General features: G+C 43.7%; 1 protein-coding gene across 1 annotated transcript in view; it reads right to left on the minus strand.

The window, feature by feature from the left end:
• Positions 1 to 22,002, minus strand: part of impg2a (interphotoreceptor matrix proteoglycan 2a) — a 72,510-nt gene that overhangs the window by 33,971 nt on the left and 16,537 nt on the right. Inside the window, exon 3 of the mRNA XM_041210865.1 lies at positions 8,496 to 8,645. Coding sequence (XP_041066799.1) covers positions 8,496 to 8,645 — 150 coding nt within the window. The remainder of the gene's footprint in view (positions 1 to 8,495; positions 8,646 to 22,002) is intronic.

The following is a 22,002-nucleotide window of genomic DNA, read 5'->3' on the forward strand; positions in this document are numbered from 1 at the left end:
TTCCAGAAGGAACTATCAGGGGCAGGATTTTAATTTTGATGTGGGAGCAGGGACAGAGGCGAGTAGGTTAATTTTACAGTCAGCATCTGGGCCCACTGGAGGCAGCCTCCCAGCAGAATGGAATGGAAGCACTCCAAGGTGCCTTTAAGTTCCCTCCCCAACTGCATGGCCACAGCTAAGGCCCGACGCCCTACCACAATGGTGTCCAGCAGCTGTGGTCATTTTTAATTCAAAATTTTATAAAGCTGCTGTGAGGGTATCTCTCTCCTTTACCTGCAAAGGCAGGTGCAGGACCTTCAGGACTGAGGCCCTCCAGCTTCAAGAGCCTGCCCGCCGTCCTTAGACAGCAAGTGGCCAGCTCTCCATGTTTGGCAACTGTTCCCAACACAGTGCAGGGTCGGGACCTGCATTTGACCCCTGACCCAAAACACAAAATCCTGCCCCAGGACAGATGCCCAAAAGCTTGATCAAAGAATTAGGTTTTCTAGCATGTCTTAAAGGAGAAGAGAGAGTTAGAGAGGGGCAAGGGTTTAGGGGGGGAATTTCTGAGTTTAGGGCAAGGCAGCTGAAAGCACAGCCAGCAATCATGGAGCAACTAAATCATGGGATTCTCAAGAAGCCAGAATTGGAGGACTGCGGAGACTCTTCTTTAATTCATTCACAGGATGTGGACTTTGTTGGCTGGGCCAACATTTATTGCCCATCCCTAGTTGCCCTTGAGAAGGTGGTGGTGAGCTGTCTTCTTGAACCGCTGCAGTACATGTGGTGTAGGTGTACCCACAGTGCTGACAGGGAGTTCCAGGATTTTGACTGCAAGGCTTGTAAGGCTGGAGGAAGTACTGAGATTGGAAGAGTTGAGGCCGTGGAGCAAGGATCAGGATTTTAAAAGACATCATTGAATCAGAAGCCAATGTAGATCAGCAATCAAAGGGGTGATGGGTGAATGAGATTTGGAGCGAGCTAAAATATGAGGGGCAGAGTTTTGCATGAGCACAACATTACAGAGAATGAAGATGGACAGCCTGCTAGGGGAGTATTGGGATAGTCAAGTCCAGAGGTAAAGAAAGAAAGAAAAACATGCATTTATGTAGTGCCTTTCACAACCACCAGACAAGCCAAAGTGATTTACAACCAATTAAATGCTTTTGAAGGGTAGTCATTGTTGTACTTTAGGATATGTGGCCACCAATTGTGCACATCAAGCTCCCACAAACAACAACATTATGATGACCAGATAATACATTTCTTGTGAGGTTCATTGAGGGATAAATATTGGCCAGGACATTGGAGATAACTCTCCTGTTCTTCTTCAAAATAGTGCCTTGGGATCTTTTACACCCACCTCAGAGGGCAGATGGGACTTGGTTTAATATCACATCCAAAAGATAGCACCTCCAACAGCACAGCACACCCTCTGAACTGCACTGGGGTGTCAGCCTTAATTTTTGTGCTCAAGTTCTAGAGTGGGACTTGAACCCACAAACTTCTGACTCAGAGGCAAGAATGCTACCAACTGAGCTACAGCTAACACATTAGCAAAGAACTGGATAAGGGTTTCAGGAGCAGATGAGCTCAGGCAGGATCAGTGTCTAGCAATATTATCGAAATAGAAGTAGTGAAGTCTTAGTGATTGAGTGAATATGTGGGCAGAAATTAATCTTAGGTCAAATACAACACCAAGGTTGCAAATGGTCTTGTTCAGCTCTAGAGAGTTGCCAGGGATGGAAATGGTGGCCAGTGAACGGCTTTTGTGGTGGAAACCAAAGACAATGACTTCAGTTTTCCCAATATTTAATTAGAGGAAGCTTCTGTCCATCTAATATTGAATGTCAAACGAACAGAGAGACAATGGAGGGTCCAGAGAGATAATGGTGAAATAGAGTTGAGTGCCATTAGTATAAATGTGGAACTTGATCTTGGATGGTAATGCCAAGAGGTAGTGTGTTTTTGAGAAGTAGAAGGGGACAAAGGATACGGGTAATGATGCAGGAGTGGAAAGGGAAGCCCCTGCACTGATTCTGTGGCCATGATTTGGTAGAATAGAATGGAGCCATACAAGGACAGTTCCATTCAGCTGGACAACAGTGAAGAGGCGTTGGAAAAGGGGGCTGTGGTCAATTGTGTCAAAGGCTGCATTTGCATCAAGGAGGAATATTTTACCGCAAAGGTAGTCACAAAAAATGTCATTTTTAACTTTGATGAGAGCCATTTCAATTCTGTGGCGAGGCCAGGAGCTTGATTGCAGGGATTCAAAAATGGAATTATGGGAAAGATGGGCATGAATTTGGGAGACAAGATGCTCAAGTTCTTAGGATAGAAAAGGAAAGTAGGAGATGGAGAAGTAGTTTGCAAGGAGAGAAGGGTCAAGGGTGGATTCTTTGAGGAAAGGATTGGTGACAGCAAATTTGAAGTGGGAGGGAGCTGGGAAACAGTATCTGAGGTGAGGGAACTGTTAATAATGTCAGCTAACATGGGGCCCAGGAAGGGTAAGTTGAGAAAGATCAAGGGAGCAGGAGGCGAGTCCAATAGGCAAGGTGAACTTGGATAGAGCAAGGCAAGGATAGAAACTAGAGAAAGATATAAGTTCAGGGCTAGGGTTTCAGGAAACATAAGGGGAACTAAATCAAACTTCCTTGTGATGTTTCTCCTATGATTAAATATTCTCTACTTTTCACCACTTTAATGTTTGCCATGAGTTATTACTCTCTAATAATATGTCCAAGGTCATCATAGTATGGCTGAATCTCTGCCTGTAATGTGGACCAAAAAATAGACAAGGGCTTCATAGTTATGGAAATGTTATAGAAACAGAAAATAGGAGCAGGAGTAGGCCATTCAGCCCTTCAAGTCTGCTCCGCCATTCATCATGATCATGGCTGATTATCCAACTCAATAGCCTGCTCCCGCTTTCTCCCCATATCCTTTGATCCCTTTCATCCCAAGAGCTATACCTAACTCCTTCATGAAAACATACAATGTTTTGGCCTCAACTACTTTCTATGGTAGCGAATTCCACAGGCTCACCACTCCCTGGGTGAAGAAATTTCTCCTCATCTCAGTCCTAAATGGTCTACCCCGTGTCCTCAGACTGTGACCCCTGGTTCTGGACTCCCCCACCTTCGAGAACATCCTTCCTGCACCTACGCTGTCTAGTCCTGTTAGAATTTTAAAGGTTTTTATGAGATCACACCTCATTCTTCTGAACTCCAGCGAATATAATCCTAACCGACTCAATTTCTCCTCATATGTCAGTCCTGCCATCCCAGGAATCAGTCTGGTAAACCTTCACTGCACTCCCTCTATAGCAAGAACATCCTTCCTCAGATAAGGAGACCAAAATTGCACACAATATTCCAGGTGTGGTCTCACCAAGGCCCTGTATAATTGCAGCAAGACATCCCTGCTCCTGTACTCAAACCCTCTCGCTATGAAGGCCAACATACCATTTGCCTTCTTTACCACCTGCTGCACCTGAACGCTTACATTCAGCATAATTATAATTAATATTAAATGAACTAAAATTAAGCACAAACAATTTTGAGTGTTTACCACTTCAACTATGATATACTTTCATCACAGTAATATAGCATTCAGTTCCAGGTTCGTTCCTGCAATCAATGAAGATTTAAAACAGTATGATATTTTTGCTAACATAGCTTTTGTGCATGCCACTCAAATCTATTCTTTGGTTGTGGGAGTTGCTTTTTTGAACACCCTTGTTAGTTTATTTTTTTTTGTGCCAATGGTTTTGGTGGTGGCATTTTTCAGTGCCATTTAAACAGACAGCAGAGTTTTCCCAACAGTAGTCCTTATATCTGCATGTTACTTTAAGGAAAAAAGAGGAAGAACAAAGGAGGGATGCCAGCAAATGAAGTTGTGTAATATCAATCGAACTGAACCCACCGTTACCTCCCAACTCACATCTATTGACAGAAGCACACTTACTTGGAATTGGGAGAGAAGTTTGTCTCCATAGCCTGCACTTCACAAGACAGGCAGTGAAAAAATTGTGCTGTGTGTTGCGACTGACCTCCAGCCAAACTCTGCTCCAGACACAGGACTACCAGCGGCTGTCAAGATCACTATTAGATGGGAGAGTCCAAATTGTTCTCACCAAGACAAAAGCACCTTGGTCAATGTTACCTCCAGCCATATTTTTGTTGATGGGTGGTACCTCATTGCGTCTTTTAATCTGCATGATAGCAGCCCAATGGCACTAATGAGATCTGTATGGGCTGAACTAATGTGATCCCTGAGTATACAAATGTTCCATATTGGAGCCGAATAGCAGCAATCTAAGCATCATGGCTGGCTTCACGGAGCTCTGCCAGTGAAGGGTGCACTGCAGATGCCCATACACTTGGCTAATACTCTTTGCAATGCTGTGAATCTACCAACCTAACTGCACACAGTGAGGTGTGAAGTGCTCAGCACTGGCTTTCTACTCTTCCAGAATCCACAAAACATTCTGGCTCAGAAACCATTTCTTTTAAAAGCAGAGCTTGAGAGGTTTACATCCCTGGGTGCTGCACGCAAGGATGGATGTAAACTGACTTTTCAGACAGTAGATTCCTGGGTCATTTCCTGTGCATTTCTTGGTGCCACTCCTCCACTTTACTAACTCCCTGGGTAAGATTATCTGAGCTTGTGCTTCTACTGTAGTGATACAAAACTTCTACAGCCAGACTGGAAAATGCACCTAACTATGTCCAAGAAATACCGACTGCAACTTTTGCCTCCTTGATGTAAACTTGTCCCTAAATTCTTCTTTATGTTAATTCTGAGCCAAAGGGGCTCAACTGCCATCAACGAATGGAACAAAATACATGTGGCAAAAATTGGATAAAACAGCTTAATTTAGTGTGGATCTATAAAGATTTTCAGCTTGAAAGCACAGCTCAAATCTAAACAGTTCACTTATTCCCAGTGACAAGGAATCCCACTTCTCATTTCATGTAAAGCCTATATTAAACATAAGAAAGAACGCAATAACTTCTAATTCAACTGGAAATTTTCTCACCAATGGAAGATACCTTTGAAATTTTTTCAGGAGTCACACTTATAAAAGTTAAATACAAAATAAAGAGAGCAAGTCTGACCTCTAGCTGTCCTAAGGATCTGCTCAGGAACCATTAGTTTAATTGAACCAGAGGAGCACAATTGGCCCACGTGAAGTTAAACACGGCACTTGTGTACTAAATATAATGTTCCTATTCTTTGAAAACACTTTTCCCCTGCATACCATGAGCAGTGTCATAGAAGAGCAAAATAGTAATATGAGAAATAAGGGTCAGAGAATGGCAGGAAGGGACAGAGAAAAACCTAAGAATACATCAACAGTCAAGACTAGGTGTTACAAAGATAACAAAAACACAAAACTGAAGGCTCTCTATCTGAATGCACGTAGCATTGATAACAAAGTAAATGAATTGATGGCCCACATTGAAGTAAATAAATATGATCTGATAGCAATTACGGAGACGTGGCTGCAGGACGACAATGATTGGGTCCTTAATATTTAAGGGTACATGACATTCAAGAAGAATGGAAGAATAGGAAGCTAGGTAAAGGTGGAGGGGTAGCACTGTTAATCAAAAGAGGGCATTGGTGCAATAGTTAGAGATGACCTTGGTTCAGGAGATCAGGATGTAGAATCAGTTAGGGTGGAGATGTGTAATAGTAGCGGGAAAAAGTCATTAGTGGGAGTGATCTATAGGTCCCCTAACAGTAGCCACAGTGTAGGATAAAGTATTCGAGAGAAAATATTGTGTACTTGTGATAAAGGGATGGAAATAATCATGGGTGATTTTAATCTACACATAAACTGGAAAAATTAGATTGGCAGTAGTAGCCTGGATGAGGAGTTCTTAGAATGCTTTTGAGATAGTTTCTTAGACCAGCGTGTCCTGGAACCTACCAGAGAGCAGGTTATATTAGACTTGGTATGGTGTAACGTGACAGGATTAATGGATGACCTGAGAGTAAAGGCACGCCTAGGTAACAGCGACCACAATATGATTGAATTGTACATCCAGTTTGAAAGGGAGAAGAGTGGGTCAAAGACTAGTATCTTAAACTTAAATAAGGACAACAATGTGGGGATGAAAGCTGACCTAGCTGAAGTGAACTGGGAAACTAGGCTAGAGGATAGATCAATAGAGAAGCAGTGGCAAACATTTAAGGGGATATTTCAGAGTATTCAGAATAAATACATTCCTATTATAAAGAAAAATTGTAAGGGGAGGACCCATCATCCGTGGTTAACTAAAGAAGTTAAGGAAAGCATCAAACTTAATGAAAAAGCACACAACCCCACATAGATGAGAAGCAGGACAGTTGATTGGACAGAATATAAAGAACGGCAGAGAATGACTAAAAGGTTAATCAGGAGAAGGAAATTAGGGTATGAGAGGAAGATAGCTAGAAATGTAAAAACAGATAGCAAGAGTTTCTACAGGTATTTAAAAAGGAAAAGAGTAAGTAAAGTGATTGTTGGTCCTCTAGAGGGTGACAGTGGGGAGTTAATAGTAGATAATAAGGAAATGGCAGAAGAAATTAACAAGTATTTTGCTTCTGTGTTCACTATAGAGGACACAAAAAACATTCCAGTAATAGCTGCAAATCAGGAGGTGAAAGGGAGAGAGGAACTTGGTGAAATTGAAATCACTAGGGAAAAGGTACTGAGTAAATTGATAGAGTTGCGGGCTGGCAAGTCTCCGGGTTCTGATGGATTGCATGCTAGGGTCTTAAAAGAGGTAGCTAATCAGGTAGTCAGTGCGCTGGTGTTAACTTTCCAAAATTCACTAGGTTCTGAAAATGTTCCATCAGACTGGAAAGTAGCAAATATAACCCCCTCTATTCAAGAAGGGAGGGAGGCAGAAAGCAGGAAACTATAGGCCAGTTAGCTTAACGTTTGTCATGGGCAAGATGTTAGAACTGATCACTAAGGAGGTTATAGCTGAGCACTTAGAAGAGCTCAAGGCAATCAGAAAGAGTCAGCACGGTTTTGTGAAAGGAAAATCATGTTTAACCAATTTATTGGAGTTTTTGAAGGAGTAACATGTGCAATGGATAAAGGGGAACCTGTAGACATACTGCAGTTGGATTTCCAGAAGGCACTTGATAAGGTGCCACATCAAAGATTATTACGTAATATAAAAATGCATGGGTAACATATCAGCATGGATAGAAGATTGGCTGGCTGGCAGAAAACAGAGAGTATGCATAAATGGGTCTTTTCGGATTAGCAGGATATGATGAGTGGAGTTCTAAATGGGTCTGTGCTGGGGCCTCAGCTTTTTATGATTTACATCAATGACAGATGAGAGGAGTGAAGACATGGTAGCTAAATTTGCAGATGACACAAAGATAGGTAGGAAAGTATGTTGTGAAGAGGACATGAGGAGGTTGCAGATGGATATAGGCAGGTTGAGTGAGTGGGCAAAGATCTGGCAAGTGGAATTTAATGTGGGAAAATGTGAAGTTGTTCACTTTGGGGAAGAACAAAAAAGCAGAGTATTACTTAAATGGATAACAGCTGCATAATTCTGAGGTGCAGAGGGATCTAGGTGTTCTAGTACATGAGTCACAAAAGGTTAGTATGCAGGAACAGCAAGTAATTAAGAAGGCTAATGGAATGCTATCCTTTATTATGCGAAGGATTGAACGTAAAAGTAAGGATGTTATGCTTCAGTTATACAGGGCACTGGTGAGACTGCACCTCGAATACTTTTGGTCTCCTTATTTAAGGAAGGATGTAAATGCATTGGAGGCAGTTCAAAGGAGGCTTTCTAGATTGATACCTGGAATGACTGGGTTGTCTTATGAGGAAAGGTTGGACAGACTGGGCTTGTTTCCACTGGAGTTTAGAAGAGTGAGGGGTGATTTGAGTGAGGTATACAAGATCCTGAAAGACCTTGACAAGGTGGATGTTGTAAGGATGATTCCTCTTGGGGGTGAATCCAGAACTAGGGGGCACTGTTTTAAAATTAGGGGTCATCCTTTTAGGACAGAGATGAGGAGAATATTTTTCTCTCAGAGGGTTGTGCAACTTTGGAACTCTCTGCCTCAGAAGGTGGTGGAAGCAGGGTCACTGAATATTTTTAAGGGAGAGATAGAAAGATTCTTGTTCGGCAAGGGAATCAAAGATTATCGATGTTAGATGGCAATGTGGAAATCTAAACACAAGAAGATCTGCCATGATCTTATTGAATGGCAGAGCAGGCTAGAGGGGCTGAATGGTCTACTCCTGTCCCTATTCCTTATGTTCTTAAGATCTGAAAATTTTAACAGTTGTTTCTGTACAACACGTATTTATTCTCATCTCAGATAGATATGTAATTAATTAGCATATCTTCTCTTAGATCATATCTAACTGCAGCTCATAAATTTTCATACCTGTATTTACTTGCACATGACTCATATTTTTCAAAGTTCTCCTAACCTGGTCACAAAATGACTCTTTTTTAACATCTTCTATGAAGCCTTGATCTTACCTTGGCATTGACATTATCAGCTAATTTCTGATAATCCATTGTAGCTGGGTCAGAGAGGTTCTCAGTGTAGTTCTTTCCAGCAATCTGGATGATGAATTCCAACATTTGATTTGATAGCTTCTTTGTAACTTGTTCAATGTCACTGGGGGTCTGTGAAGAATCAGGAATAAATTACTAAAATGCTCAGAAACAATTCATTTTGACCTGGCCCAATTGGGCTCAACTCATTCTATTCGTTATTTAATTTCTGATATTGATAATGTATCAAAGGGGGCATTGTAAATGGAGGAAAATGGGATCTAAACATTTCTACGGTGGGGGAAGTCTGATGACATTCAAGACCCTGGGGGAACTGGACAATGGAGACAGTTAATGTACTGTATTTTGTTCTCTGGAACCTGGAGTTAGTCCAAGACAAGATTAAGGAATGAAAGTCCTCTCTTTCTGGTGGCTTTTTGGGTACCAATGTGAAATAGCTTTGGAGCAAACTTATTCAATTCCCAGTGAGTTTAGGCCCCACAGCAAAATGTGACTTTTAAGTTGACATTAGTACTAAGAGACAGTGTCAAGGTCAATGGAAAGTAAATATTCTTGATCTTGCCAATATATAACAATATAGCTAATGACGATTCAAATGGAATATTTAATTATTGTTTTGAACTGTTTTGCACGCTGTGTTAGGAACATAGGAAATAGGAGCAGGAGTAGGCCATTCGCCCCATTGGGCCTGCTCTGCCATACAAACAAATCATGGCTGATCATCTACCTCTACACCATTTTTCCCCACTATCCCCATATCCCTTTATGTCATTAGTCTCCAGAAAACTATCGATTTCTATCTTGAACTTACTTACTGATTGAGCTTCCACAACCCTCTGGGGTAAAGAATTCCAAAGATTCACCAACCTCTGAATGAAGAAATTCCTCCTCATCTCAGTCTTAAATGGCCTGCCCCTTATTCTGAGAATATGACCCCTGGTTTTATAATCATCACCAGGGGAAACATCCTAGCCACATCTCCACTGTCACACCCTGTAAGAATTTTGTAAGTTTCAATGAGATCACCTCTCGTTCTTTGAAACTCCCGAAAATACAGGCCCAGTTTCCTCAATCTCTCATCATAAGACAATCTCGCCATCCTAGCGATTAGTCTGGTGAATCTCTGTTGCACTCCCTCTATGGCAAGTGCATCCTTCCTTAGATAAGGAGACAAAAGCTGTACACAATACTCTACGTGCAGGCTTACCGAGGCTCCATACAATTACAGCAAGACATCTTTACTCCTGTACTCAAATCCCTCTGCAATGAAGGCCTTCACGTCATTTGCCTTCCTAATTGCTTGCTGCACCTGCATGCTAGCTTTTAGTGACTCATAAACAGAGACACCCAGGTGCCTTTGGATATTAACACTTCCCAACACCTCACCATTTAAGAAATACTGCGCCTTTCTGTTTTTTCTACCACAGTGGATAACTTCACACTTATTTACATTATATTCCATCTGTCATGCTCTTACCCATTCACTTAGCCTGTCCAAGTCCTCTTGATCATCCTCCTCACAACTGACATTCCCACCTAGTTTTGTGTTAACAGTAAATTTGGAAATATTACATTTGGTTCCCACATTCAAATAATTTATATTGATTGTAAACAGCTGTGGCCTAAGTACTGATCCTTGGGGTAGCCCACTAGTCATGGCCTGCCAACCTGAGATTGATGCATTTATTCCTACTCTACTTTTCTGGTTTGTTAGCCAATTCTCAATCCATAGCAGCATTTTACCCCCAGTCTCATGTACTCTAATTTTGTTTACTAGCCTCCTGTGTGGGATCTGCAGAAATGTTTCCAGAATCTATAGAATTTTGAAAGATAACCACTATCTCTGTAGCCGCCTCCTTCAATTTCTGGCATGTTAATCATCTGGTCCAGGGGATTTACTAACCTTCAATTAATTTAACTTTTGAGTACAACCTCTTTATTAATACTAATCTCCTTCAGTGCCTCATTTTCACAACTCCCTTGGTTCCCTCCTATTTGACAGATTTTCTGTATCTTCCTTCATGAAGACAGACACAAAGGGCAGAAGCATCCCTGATTTGCACTTAGTGCAGTAGCAGACGGGTAAAATAACTTTTTACCTGCCAGCCACAATGGTGGCTTTTCACGCCTTTGTCCCAAACTTGCCAAATTAATTATGCATTCCTGGGATACATGCTGATTCAATGGTGGGCAGGCTCAATTCACTTGCCACGTTGTCACCTCACCGCTTCATCATGCCAGGCACCACATTTAAAGTACAGCCGTGCTCAGTGCTTCTGGCCCAGGACTGCAGCAAAGAAGACATAGTCCCAAAAGACAAGAACACTGCAGCCCTTGAGCGCCATGGAGACCGGCTGTGATATCCTCTACCCCTGCTCTGGCCACAGGAGGGGCAGCTACGTTACCATTCCGGCACGGTAGGCAATGGCAGTGGTGATCAGTGCCAATGTTGCAGAGAAGAGATTGGCCATCCAATGCAGATAGAGGATGAATGATCTCATTCGTACAGCGAAGGTATGGCAACCATCTCATCACTCTAAACTCACACACTCAAGCCGATCACACATTCACTGGGATCTCACGCACTGTCAGCTCAAGAGACACCACCCATTCTCACACACATACCCTCACATGTCCATCTGGCCTCATCTCCTCTGGAGACTGCCTCCTCAGTCACCAACATCTTGAGGCCAGTTGTACAGATCAACATGTGCTCTCGCACAGATCAACATGTGCTCTCACACACACCCTGGGATACCCTCCTTCCCCAGTACAGCCCCTACCCTGCAGCTTCTTCCCTTGCCTAAGGCCACTTCTCTCCCTTCCCCCAGCAAGACCTTGCCCTGCAGCCGTTGAAAAGCCACCCACATATGGCTGAACTGGTAGGTAGAAACCTACCCATGAACCCCACTAAAAGTGACGTGGTGCTGCCTGTGAAGCCTGACGCTGATTACTAAGAGTGCTGCCCGAAGCAAGATAGGCAAACAAACCTTGAAGTCCCGAGTGAAGTGCAGCCCGCCAAGTGCACGCTTTATATGTGCTGTTCAGAAACACATTGGCGTGTTTTCCTGCCGACGTGGGCGGACGATCCAGCGGGGGAGGATGGGTCCGGTGGGCTGACCTTATCATGATATGCTGATAATATTACAATGAGATTACCAATGTCCAATGGTGGGGAATGTGGCCTGCCACCAGTGGGTGCAACAGACAATCAAAAACTGGTTTCACAACATTGTGAAACCAATTTTTGGCCTTTTCGCCATATTGTCCCCACACACGCCACCAAACATGTAAGATGCGGGCATGGAAAATCACGGTCAAAGTAATTGTTTAGTTTTTCTGCCATTTCTCTATTCTCCAACATGAGTTCTCCTGCTGCTGCCTGTAATGTAACCATATTTGTCCTTGCTAATCTTTTCCTTTTCACATACCTAAAGAAGCTTTTACAGTCTGTCATTACGCGCTAGCTTGCATTTATATTCTCTTTTCCCTTTCTCTATCAGTTTCTTAGTCATCCTTTGCCGAGTTCTAAATTGCTCCTAATCCTTGGGTTTACCACTTTTTCTGACAATTTATAAGCCACTTCCTTTGATCTATTGCAATATTTAACTTCCTATGTTAGCCACGGTTGATTCGCCTTTCCTGCTGGGTTTTTGTGTCTTATTATTTGTTGTAGGCCATGTAATACTTCTTTAAATACTAGCTATTGCCTATCATCAAATCTTTTAATGTATTTTCCCAATCCACCACATCCAATTGCCCCTCATACCTTCATAATTTCCTTTGTTCAGGTTTAGGACCTTACTTTCAAGATGAACTATGTCATTTTCAAACTTACTGTAAAACTCTAACATATTGTGATCACTATTTCCATTGGCTCCTTTACAGCAAGGTTATTAATTAGCACGTTCTCACTGCAAAATACTAAATCTAAAATAGCCTGATCCCGGTCAACGTACTGCTCCAAGAACCCATCTCGTACAAACTCCAGGAATTCATCTTCCACAGTATTAGTGTTAATTAGGTTTACCCAGTCTACATGTAAATTGAAGTCGCCCATTATTACTGTATTACCCATGTTACATACAGCTCTGATTATACCGTGATTTATACCATGCCCAACATTACCACTACTGTTTGGTGGCCTGTAAACAACTCCTAACAATGTTTGCTGCCCCTTACTGTTCCTTAGCTCCATCCAAACTGATTCTACATCATGACCCTTCGATCTAAGATCCTCTCTTAGTAATGTACTGTTCAGCTGTTGAAGGCATTTGATTTGCAACTTAATCTCAGACTTATTCCACACCAGGAGCTTTTTGAAAAAAAATACTCCTATAAGCTTCCAAATTAACATTATTTTAAACACTATAAAAGAAGCCTACAACATCCATCCCATTGAAACTCAGCTGATGGTAAAAGTTGGAATTTACAAAATCGAAGGTCAGGGATAGGTTAGCCTTCTATTTTGCCACACCTGCCCCTCCCCACTTTTTTCAACAGTATAAAACCCATCACATTTCTACCTCCCTCCAGTTCCGAAGAAGTCATAGTCAACTCGACTCTGTTTCTCTCTCCACAGCTGCTGCCAGACCTGAGTTTTTTCAGCATTTTCTGTTTTTATTTCAGATTCCCAGCATCCACAGTATTTTGCTTTAATAGTAGTTACTCAATGCTCTTGACTAGCATTAGTTCCCTGAAATTACCAGTTTACTCTCCCAGCCATTCAAATTTCATAGGTATAAATAAGCAATAATACTTGTGGTGGTGGTGTGTTACAGTTCACTCAGGGAGTCCGACTTGCTGTGGCAATATGTACTTTGACATGTGTGTTCTAGGCTGGAGCTATGAATAGTGATGGTAGAGGCTCCAACTTCTTCTCCATCACATGGCTAACCAGGAATCTCTCCCACTCTTAACATCTGCCATTGGCATGTGTTGGAAGGATTTGCAGCTTGATACTCAGCCTGTTTGGCCACTTCCCAGATGCACCTTTCTTGACCATCAAGTTCGGAGGTTGGTCTCGAACCCAGAAGCTTCTGGCTTAGAGAAAGGCATGCTACCCACTGCATCGCAAAATCTCCATATTAAAGCTTGCACATGTGTATCTTTCCACTCAACTGCAGATAAGCTGCACTGAAAAACAAGACGAATTCTGGGGCCCTTATAAAATCCTTTGCTCTACGTGTGTTGTCTCATTTCATCTGATTTTTGAAACTCTTATTTAAATAAGGAATCTTACTGATATAGCATTTTCAGTGTCTGACAATGTCAGAAAGCTTCACTAACACTGACAGTTAACTTTGACCCTGCCATCCTCCCACAATATGTTAATGGCTAATTACTGATGTTAATTCAACTCCCTCACCCCACCATGTCTCCCATATTCCATCAATCTTTGTCATGACTACTTGGAATTAAATAAAGATACTCAAAAGTTTGAAAAAAGAATGGACTGAGCTAGAGGAAAGGTTGCTTATGATGTCTTTGTAACTACATGTTTGAAACATATTCAAACATTATGCTGGTCATTACTACGAAGATAAAAACTTTAAATAGTGGCTCGGGATCTTTCGCTGCACAGCACTGTTATTAAGTACTGAGAAACTAGGTCCAGCTGCAGCTGAGCTTTCTACTTCGGAAAGCCCATTACAGGAAAGCTTGTTCCCTGGCCAGGCTCTGAGATGATGCATCTCAGACTAGGGGAGGCTCCATCTCTACGATTACAGTCAGACCATGACATCTCCTTAATCGAAGAGGAGAGGTTAATAAGGATGTGAATTTTTAAAATGTTAATGGGGAAGAGATTGCATTTTTCCCATCTGAATGGTTAGTTAAAAAGGAAATGTAAACATCAGTGCTAAAGCAGCCCATCATAAATCCTTTGCCCAAAATGTAACTACCTCCAAATCCAATTAAAACTTCATCCAATGACTCACATAATTCTTAATTATAGTAATTATGGTTTTATTTAGTGTGCAATGTACCTTTAAGAATATGTAAGGAAGGTCACATGATCTGTTGTAACCAATAGGAGAATAGTGCGGGCTACCACAGCAGTCAATTTAGAGACAGAGTTGCAGTTGAAAGCACACGTGTAACTCTTTCGAGTACAAACCCGTTTCCATCTGTTTCAGATGAAGTTACATTGTTTCATAGTTTGCCATTGTGAGATTTGAACTCTTGATTCATAGTTTGCTATTGTGAGATTTGAACTCTTGATACTCTTTTGAGTAAACCTGTTTCCATCTGTTTCAGATGAAGTTACATTGTTTCATAGTTTGCCATTGTGAGATTTGAACTCTTGAGCTTAGGGTTACAAACCCAGTACCATAACCACTTGGCTATTTAGGCCAAGCTCAAAAGCACCTGTGTAGTTGCTACTGATTGTGTTGTAAATAAACTTAATATGTTTCCACCCAAGAAGTGTCTGCAGATCAACTCTATCATTAATAGCACAACTCGGCCACCCTACAACATTAATGCTTGCCACAGAATCTTAAAAACAACAAAACAGAAAATAAGGAATGTGACCTCATTTTGATCAAAACTCTTTGGAAAAGAAGATTGACCAGGAATCCTGACTACAGAATTATAAGCAAGTTACTAGCACAGGAAAAATTAACATTTAATTATTAATATTTGGAAATTTTAAAAAAGAGCAAAAACATATTGAATCTTGAGTTGATAATCTTAAAGATTGTTGTTCAATAATTACATTTTGTTGGAAAAGGATAATGTAAGAAAACAGCCAAATACCACAGAAGTTTAAATTAAAACTATTATTTTTTTGATTCCTGCTATTTACAGATTTTTATTATTATTCTATTAGCTAACACTATAAACCAGGACAGTTTTAAGGCTTTTAATCAGCTCCTTTCTCCATGTTACAAGGGGTTGCTACAATGCTGGTTGATCAACCTTTACATCAACAACCATTTTTGGATTTGGTATGCATTTTCTTATTATCAATACCCTGCCTGCTGCTAATGCTCCTGGTTTATCCAAGTTGGGAACAAACACTGATATTTGCAGGCTCACCTCCACCAATGGCTGGGTTCTTCTGTGGTCAACAAGTCTTGGAGTGGGACTTGAACCTAAGGCCTTCTAGCTTAAAGGCACAAGCACTACCAACTGCACCACTAAAGTTTTGGATGAACACTGAGGCAAAATTGAATCACACCTGAAAACAGGCCTGGGAATCATGCTATGCAATTAACCTGTACCTTTTCATTCCAATCAATGATTTACATGATTGTGGTGTGCAGCCAATGCTAAACACACAGTTGAGTGGCTACATGCATGAGCAGGGGGAGCAAATGGGCTAGCACAAGTTCAAACCAGCCTGCACTACTTAAAGAGTAAGTGCATTTTGACCAGAGCTGGAAATCATTTTAAGAGCGAGTTTGACCTGGCAAATGCACATTAATGGCACAATGTGGCAGACAGCAAGCTGGAAAGTTCTCTGACACTGTAAAGAAGGCCATGTTCATGAGTTGGACAAGAAGAGGGAGATCCATTTCCCACAGGGGATCAGCAGGCCACCCAGACAGTGACGGTGAAGGCAATGAGAGCGAATAGCCATTGTAGTCAAAGCCAGCAGTGTAGCCCTGAACACCTAGATGCAAGGTGACCTCACATGAGTGATCAAGGTCAGTGAGTGCATCTTCAAATAATATATCCTTGTTAATTGTATATTATTTATGTTTAATTGAATGCAAGTGGTGCACATTAACTGGTGATTCACTTGAATCCCTATAAATGGACAGAGGCAGAGAGTGCAACTCTTTCGAGTTAAAACAAATTAAACCAAATTAACAAAATTGGGATAAATCAGGCACAGCCCCAATTCAGGTCAGCTGTAAAACCAAGAACAAAGTTTAAAGGAAACTTACAAACTTTAAATCAAAATGTGATTAAAGGGGTCAACAAAACACCCCAGTCCCCGCAGTGCCCACCGGGCACGGAAGGCCTTGAGAGTGCCAGCAGACACCGCGTGCTCCCTCTCCAAGGATATCCGGCAGCGAACGTAGCCACGCAAGAGGGACAAACAATCGGGCGGGACTCTCCCGTCGATCGCCCGCTGCCTGGACTTGTTAATAGCCAACTTGGCCTGGGTTACAAGGTATATGTTTGCAATAAGTAACTCTGTAAATAAATATAAAAGTGTGCAAAGATTGGCTCAAGTTCTTTACTTCACCAACTGTGTCACCCTGCCATGACCTCAGCAGATCACCTTCAGGCGCCATGTTTAAACCGCACCCGTGCACACCCTTCTCAATGTGTTCATCCTAGGACTGCTCCAGAAGAGAGATGGCCCCCAAAGGCAAGGAACATTCCTCCCCCAAGTTCAGTGATGCCTCACTGAGCTGCCTTCTCAATGCTGTAGAGGACTGCCAGGAGGTGCTCTACACCCGTGATGGCTGAACGAAGTCCACAAACCTCTCAACTGCGGATTGGGATGTGGTGGCCTCGGTGGTGACCACCAGCGCTGCACAGAAGAGGTCAGCCATCTAGTGCAGAAAGCGCATGAATGAACTCATCCGTTCCACCATAATATGTCAACCAGGTCATCACTCTCAACTAACACAATCACAAGCCCATCAGTTATTCGCAGGGTGACACTCCACATGGATCTCTCACTCACTGCCAGCTCAAGGGACATCACCACTCACTCTCTCACACACACCTTCACATCTCCATCTGGGTTCATATCCTGCATAGCTCATCCTCATCCCATGAATGGTTCCATTCACCACCCACACAAGGCAGACATCCTTATCCTCTGCCTTGGCATGTGTCCTGCTTACGCTCCCTCCATCTGTCTATATGCAGGACAAGCTCGTCCACAATAGGAGGGAGAGATCCCAGACCAGTGGTGGCATGGCCGAGACAAATCCCTCACTCCCTTTGAGAAGCAGGCTATTGAGCTGGACAGAGAGACAACGAGCTAGCCCCTCATCTCAAACCCTGAGGACACCTTGGATGAGGATGCTGAACAGACTCGTGGAGAAGACCTGTCACAACGCTCACCCACACCATCCACCAGCGCAGATAAACACACCTCGGTGGGACTTAGTTCTCGAGCAGGCTCGGGGTCACAAATTGGTGAGCACAGCACAGAATCTGGTCCACAGCAGGCGGAGGCAGTGTAAGGCATTTTGATATTTTGTGTATTTCTGTCATTGCTGTAAGGCATTTTTTTTGTTTCTTATTACTCTGTATTCTTTATACTTGTGTTAAAATGTAACCAGTTGTGAGGTAGACCCAAGCCCTGAGTTCAAAACCAGGTAGTAGGAACATGGAGTGCAGAGGACATCGGATGAAGGGAGAAGATTTCTGAATGAAGACATCAACTCTGAGGCTTATATGGACTGAACGCACACATACAGATGCAGACATGTCAGGTCATGCCACTGGGGCAGTGGCTAACCAGCAGACACCCCGATTACAGAGACTGACCTAGACGATGGCCTCTCGGGTAAAGCCTTTCTTCCTGCTTACCAAGATACAGAAATCACATCCATTGCTGACAGGTACCTGGAGACAGCCTCTGCTAAGAACAGGAAATGACCACATGCAGGTTGTCCTTGCATAGTCAGGGTGCGATTGATAATCCAATATCGGTTTAAGACATTACCTTACATGCTGAGAGACCAGGGTCAGAAAGAGGTTTAAAGCCACGGCTCCCAAAGACATTGCAGCTGCAGCCAAGAAGTGAGACTAGGTCAGTCACGGGAAGACATGTGGAAGAATTTGTTCAGTGGTCCGACCACCTGGGAACGAGCTCCTGCATGCGGGTCTTACCAAGCAACTGGTTCTGTAAGTATATAGTATTGCTTAGTGAGTTAATAAATTTTTTCTACATAAAGTGGAGATTGTATCCATAGTTTGTTTCGTGTCATCGATACCAAGTCTGAGGACCTTAGAGGGTAGTGACATCTCCTGTTTAAGAGTCTTGCAGCAGGGACATCCAAGTTCAACGGCACTCGGGAGGACTGCTGGAGGCAAATCCTAGTCAGATGATGAGCCTTGGACTCTGTCCCAACTCAGCTGGTGGAGCTGCAGCGACAGTCAGGGGAATATCAGGAAGGGTTGTCAGCTGCATTCCATAGATTGCAACATACGATGGAGGAGTCCGTCCACATTCAGTATGAGGTTATAGCTCTGGCATTCCAGTGCGCCAAAGTCAACACTGATAGTATGGGGGCTGCCATGGAGAGACCATAGCACCTCTGCTGCTTCAGGAGTTGCACTTCATCACTGTGGGCTTTGGTGGCATCTATCAGTGGCTACATGAGAGGGCACCCAGGGCACCTCAATCTCATTCATTGACCCATTCTTTCCTTGGGCACCCATTGGAATGAGGACCAGCAGCTGGACCCCCTGGGACCATCCGCCCAGGTGACTCTGGGAGTGTCCAGCCGATTCCACTTCCCACTTTCTGTGGCACCATCACCAGCTAAACAGGCCAAGGAGGGTGCATCTGCCCCACAGCTAGAGACCCAAAGTAGCCAGGCCCTGCAGGTCTCAGCCCTCCAGAGGATAACAGGGTGTAGCAGTCAGCAGGCTGCCTCCACATCCACTGTGGATGTCAGGGATGCTCCAAGACATGGCAGGAGGGTTAGGAAGAGACAGAAATATTAGGAATACAAAGGTGGCATGGGTGTTCACCACATGTAGATACTTCTCACCGCTGTAAATAGAAAGGTACCCATTTCACTTGTGTATGCCTCCACTTTATGCTGAGCTGTGTTGTAGTCAATCAGGTGTAACACTTAGGTTCCTCCCTCCACTTATTGCAGATGTTGCTATCATTTGCCTCTGTTTGATGTTGTGTGTGTCCATCTCACCACAGTGTGTCTGTTCTCAGCTTATTTCTGACATCAATGATGCCTCATCCTCATTGTAAAGTGTTCTTGTGGTAGGCACCTTGTTCACATGTTTTGCTGGGTCATGTCATCTTCATTCTTGGCTATGTAAGATTGAGGCTGAGGTGTTCACCTGACTCCTCTGCATTCCGGAAAGGTGAAGGTGTAGTGTAGATGGATAGATATCGAATCACCTGAAGAAGGGGAATAGTTCTTGGAACTCCATGTACTCTCTGTCATCTGGCAGGGTTTTCATTCTATGAGCCCGTTCTCAGAGCTCATGTGTGCTCCTTTCTGCCTTGCACATTACCGACTCTCCTAGTGTACATCTGCTAAGCTCACCATTAAGTTTGAGCGCATTCCCACTTCAATGGGCCGGAGATCTGCCCATCGTAGCCACATTATTGTCCTAGCGCTCGAAGCTACAACATTGAGTGTTTCCCAACTCGTATTGCACCCACCAGGCTCTCGTCACAATGCAGGGATACAGCGCTGGGCCATACATTTTGCATAGCGTCCCCTCACCTAAGTGCCTGTTGAGGTCAGCGATGATAAATCCAAATGATAATGTGTTGCGATCAATGGAGCCTTTGAGCATGCTCTTGCTGTGCATATGTTAGCTTGATGGGAAGACCATGGTGAGGGCAGCAATGGGCTAGGAGTGAGGATGTAATGAAGCTGATGTGTGCTTTTTATTATCATTGAAGCATCACCTTGAGGGCTCCATGGTGTGTTTGCATTTTTGAGTTTGCAGGCTGGCCATTAGGGGAGGCTGTTTGTGTTCAAGAGGAGGCATTTTGATGTTTGGCAGACATGTGTGAACATGGTCACCCTGAGATGCTCCACGTCCATCAAAAGGTCTGGCTAAATGCAGGCCCATATCGCTGAGAGTGCCGGAAATCAATGTGATGGAGATAAAGACGACACAGAGGACTGAGCGATCTCAAAATGGAGTAACAGCTGCGTAATGTCTTTAGCTGCCTTGGCACAAGAGTCACCAATCAGTATCAACATCCAGAGTACACAAAATATCTTGTTCTGTTGCTGGATATAGATCTCATAGAGGAGCTTTGCCAGACTGAAGTCATTTGCTACGAGCCCACTGATTATTGTAGAACAGCTCCTGCCTCTGGTAGGCTACTGTAGAGACTGGGATCCTGGAGAGACTCTTGAAGAGGCAGCACCTTCTGATGTCTGATGCCAGGAGGCCCTCCTCCATTTAGCACCTTAACTCAGCAAGGATATTCATCATCCTTCAAAAGATCAAGACATCGGTAAGCCTAATGTGTAACTGTTCACTCTCAGATTGATGTGGAAGGCTGAAAGGAGAGGGATGGCAACACTGGTGTTCATGCTGGCCCATGGTGGAAGGAACTTGACCAAGGGGAAACTCAGCACTACTCATCATCCTCCTTGTGGAATCTGGTGGCTATGAGGGCCTCACATGCACGCCTGCGTCATCTGGCCCATGCTATGGCCTCTTCCTCTGCAGCCTCATCTTCCTCGACCTCATCGCCCTCATCCCTTTCGATGTCCTCCTCATCGGAGGAGACATGCAGCTCCTCCATGTTGGCATCTGGTAAGTCCTCTCCCCTTTGCAGAGCAGGTTGTGCAGGATGCAGCAAGCTACGATGCTCCATGAGACCCTCTGGGGAGTGTACTGGAGTACTCAGCCAGATCTGTCAAGGCATCAGAGTCACAGCTTCAAGATGCCAATACTCTGCTCTACCAATGTTTGGGCAGCAGTATGAGCACCTTCTGGTAGCTGAATTGTTGTGGCCGCTGCACGGGTGTCATCAGCCAGGTTCTTTGCGGGTACCCTTTGTCACCGATGGGCCAACCCTGGATCCTGTGTGGTCCCTTGAAGATGTCCGGGATCTGCGATCTACTCAAGATGTAGGAGTCATGGTAGTTTCCTGGATATCTGGCGCAAACCTGGATGATTTTGTTTCTTATGTGCAGCTGGTCTGCACCATTCAGCGAGTGGAACCCGTTCCTGTTGATACATTGGGATGCCTGTTGCCAGGGAGCTTTTATAGCCACATGAATGCAGCTGATGGCACCCTGCACCTGTGGGAATCTGGAAATAGCAGCAAAGGCCTGGCATCCTGGCTAGCTTGATCTCTAGCGAAGTGTACGTAATTGCAGGCTTTCACAAAAAGGGCATCTCTTAGCTCCTGTGTGCACTTGTGCATGGAAGGTTGGGAAATGCCACAGAGCTCTCTGTGGAGTCCTGGAAAGAGCCGCTCCTGTAGAAGTTAAGAGCAGCAATGACTTTCAGAGCCACTGGCATTGGAAATCCTCCCAGTCCCTGTGGCCTCAACGTCTGGAGAATATGGCAGATGTGAGCTACCTGATCCCTGGACATGCAGAGGCTTCGGCAACACTGTCTCTCACTCATCTGCAGAAAAGACATGCATGCTCTGTTGACCCTTAGTGTTGGGAGCTGCCTACGCGCAACATTTCTGTGAGCCTCATCCTCTGTGTCCAGAGGGGGCCCAGCTCTGCCTTGCTCATCAGGGTGAAGCTCCTCCCTTTGGCGAGCCTGGTGCCACCATTGCAATCTTCTCTGCCTTCTCCCCTGCCTGTGTGTGATT

The sequence above is a fragment of the Carcharodon carcharias genome, chromosome 18 (genome assembly GCF_017639515.1).
Source record: "Carcharodon carcharias isolate sCarCar2 chromosome 18, sCarCar2.pri, whole genome shotgun sequence".
Taxonomy (NCBI): Eukaryota; Metazoa; Chordata; class Chondrichthyes; order Lamniformes; family Lamnidae; genus Carcharodon; species Carcharodon carcharias.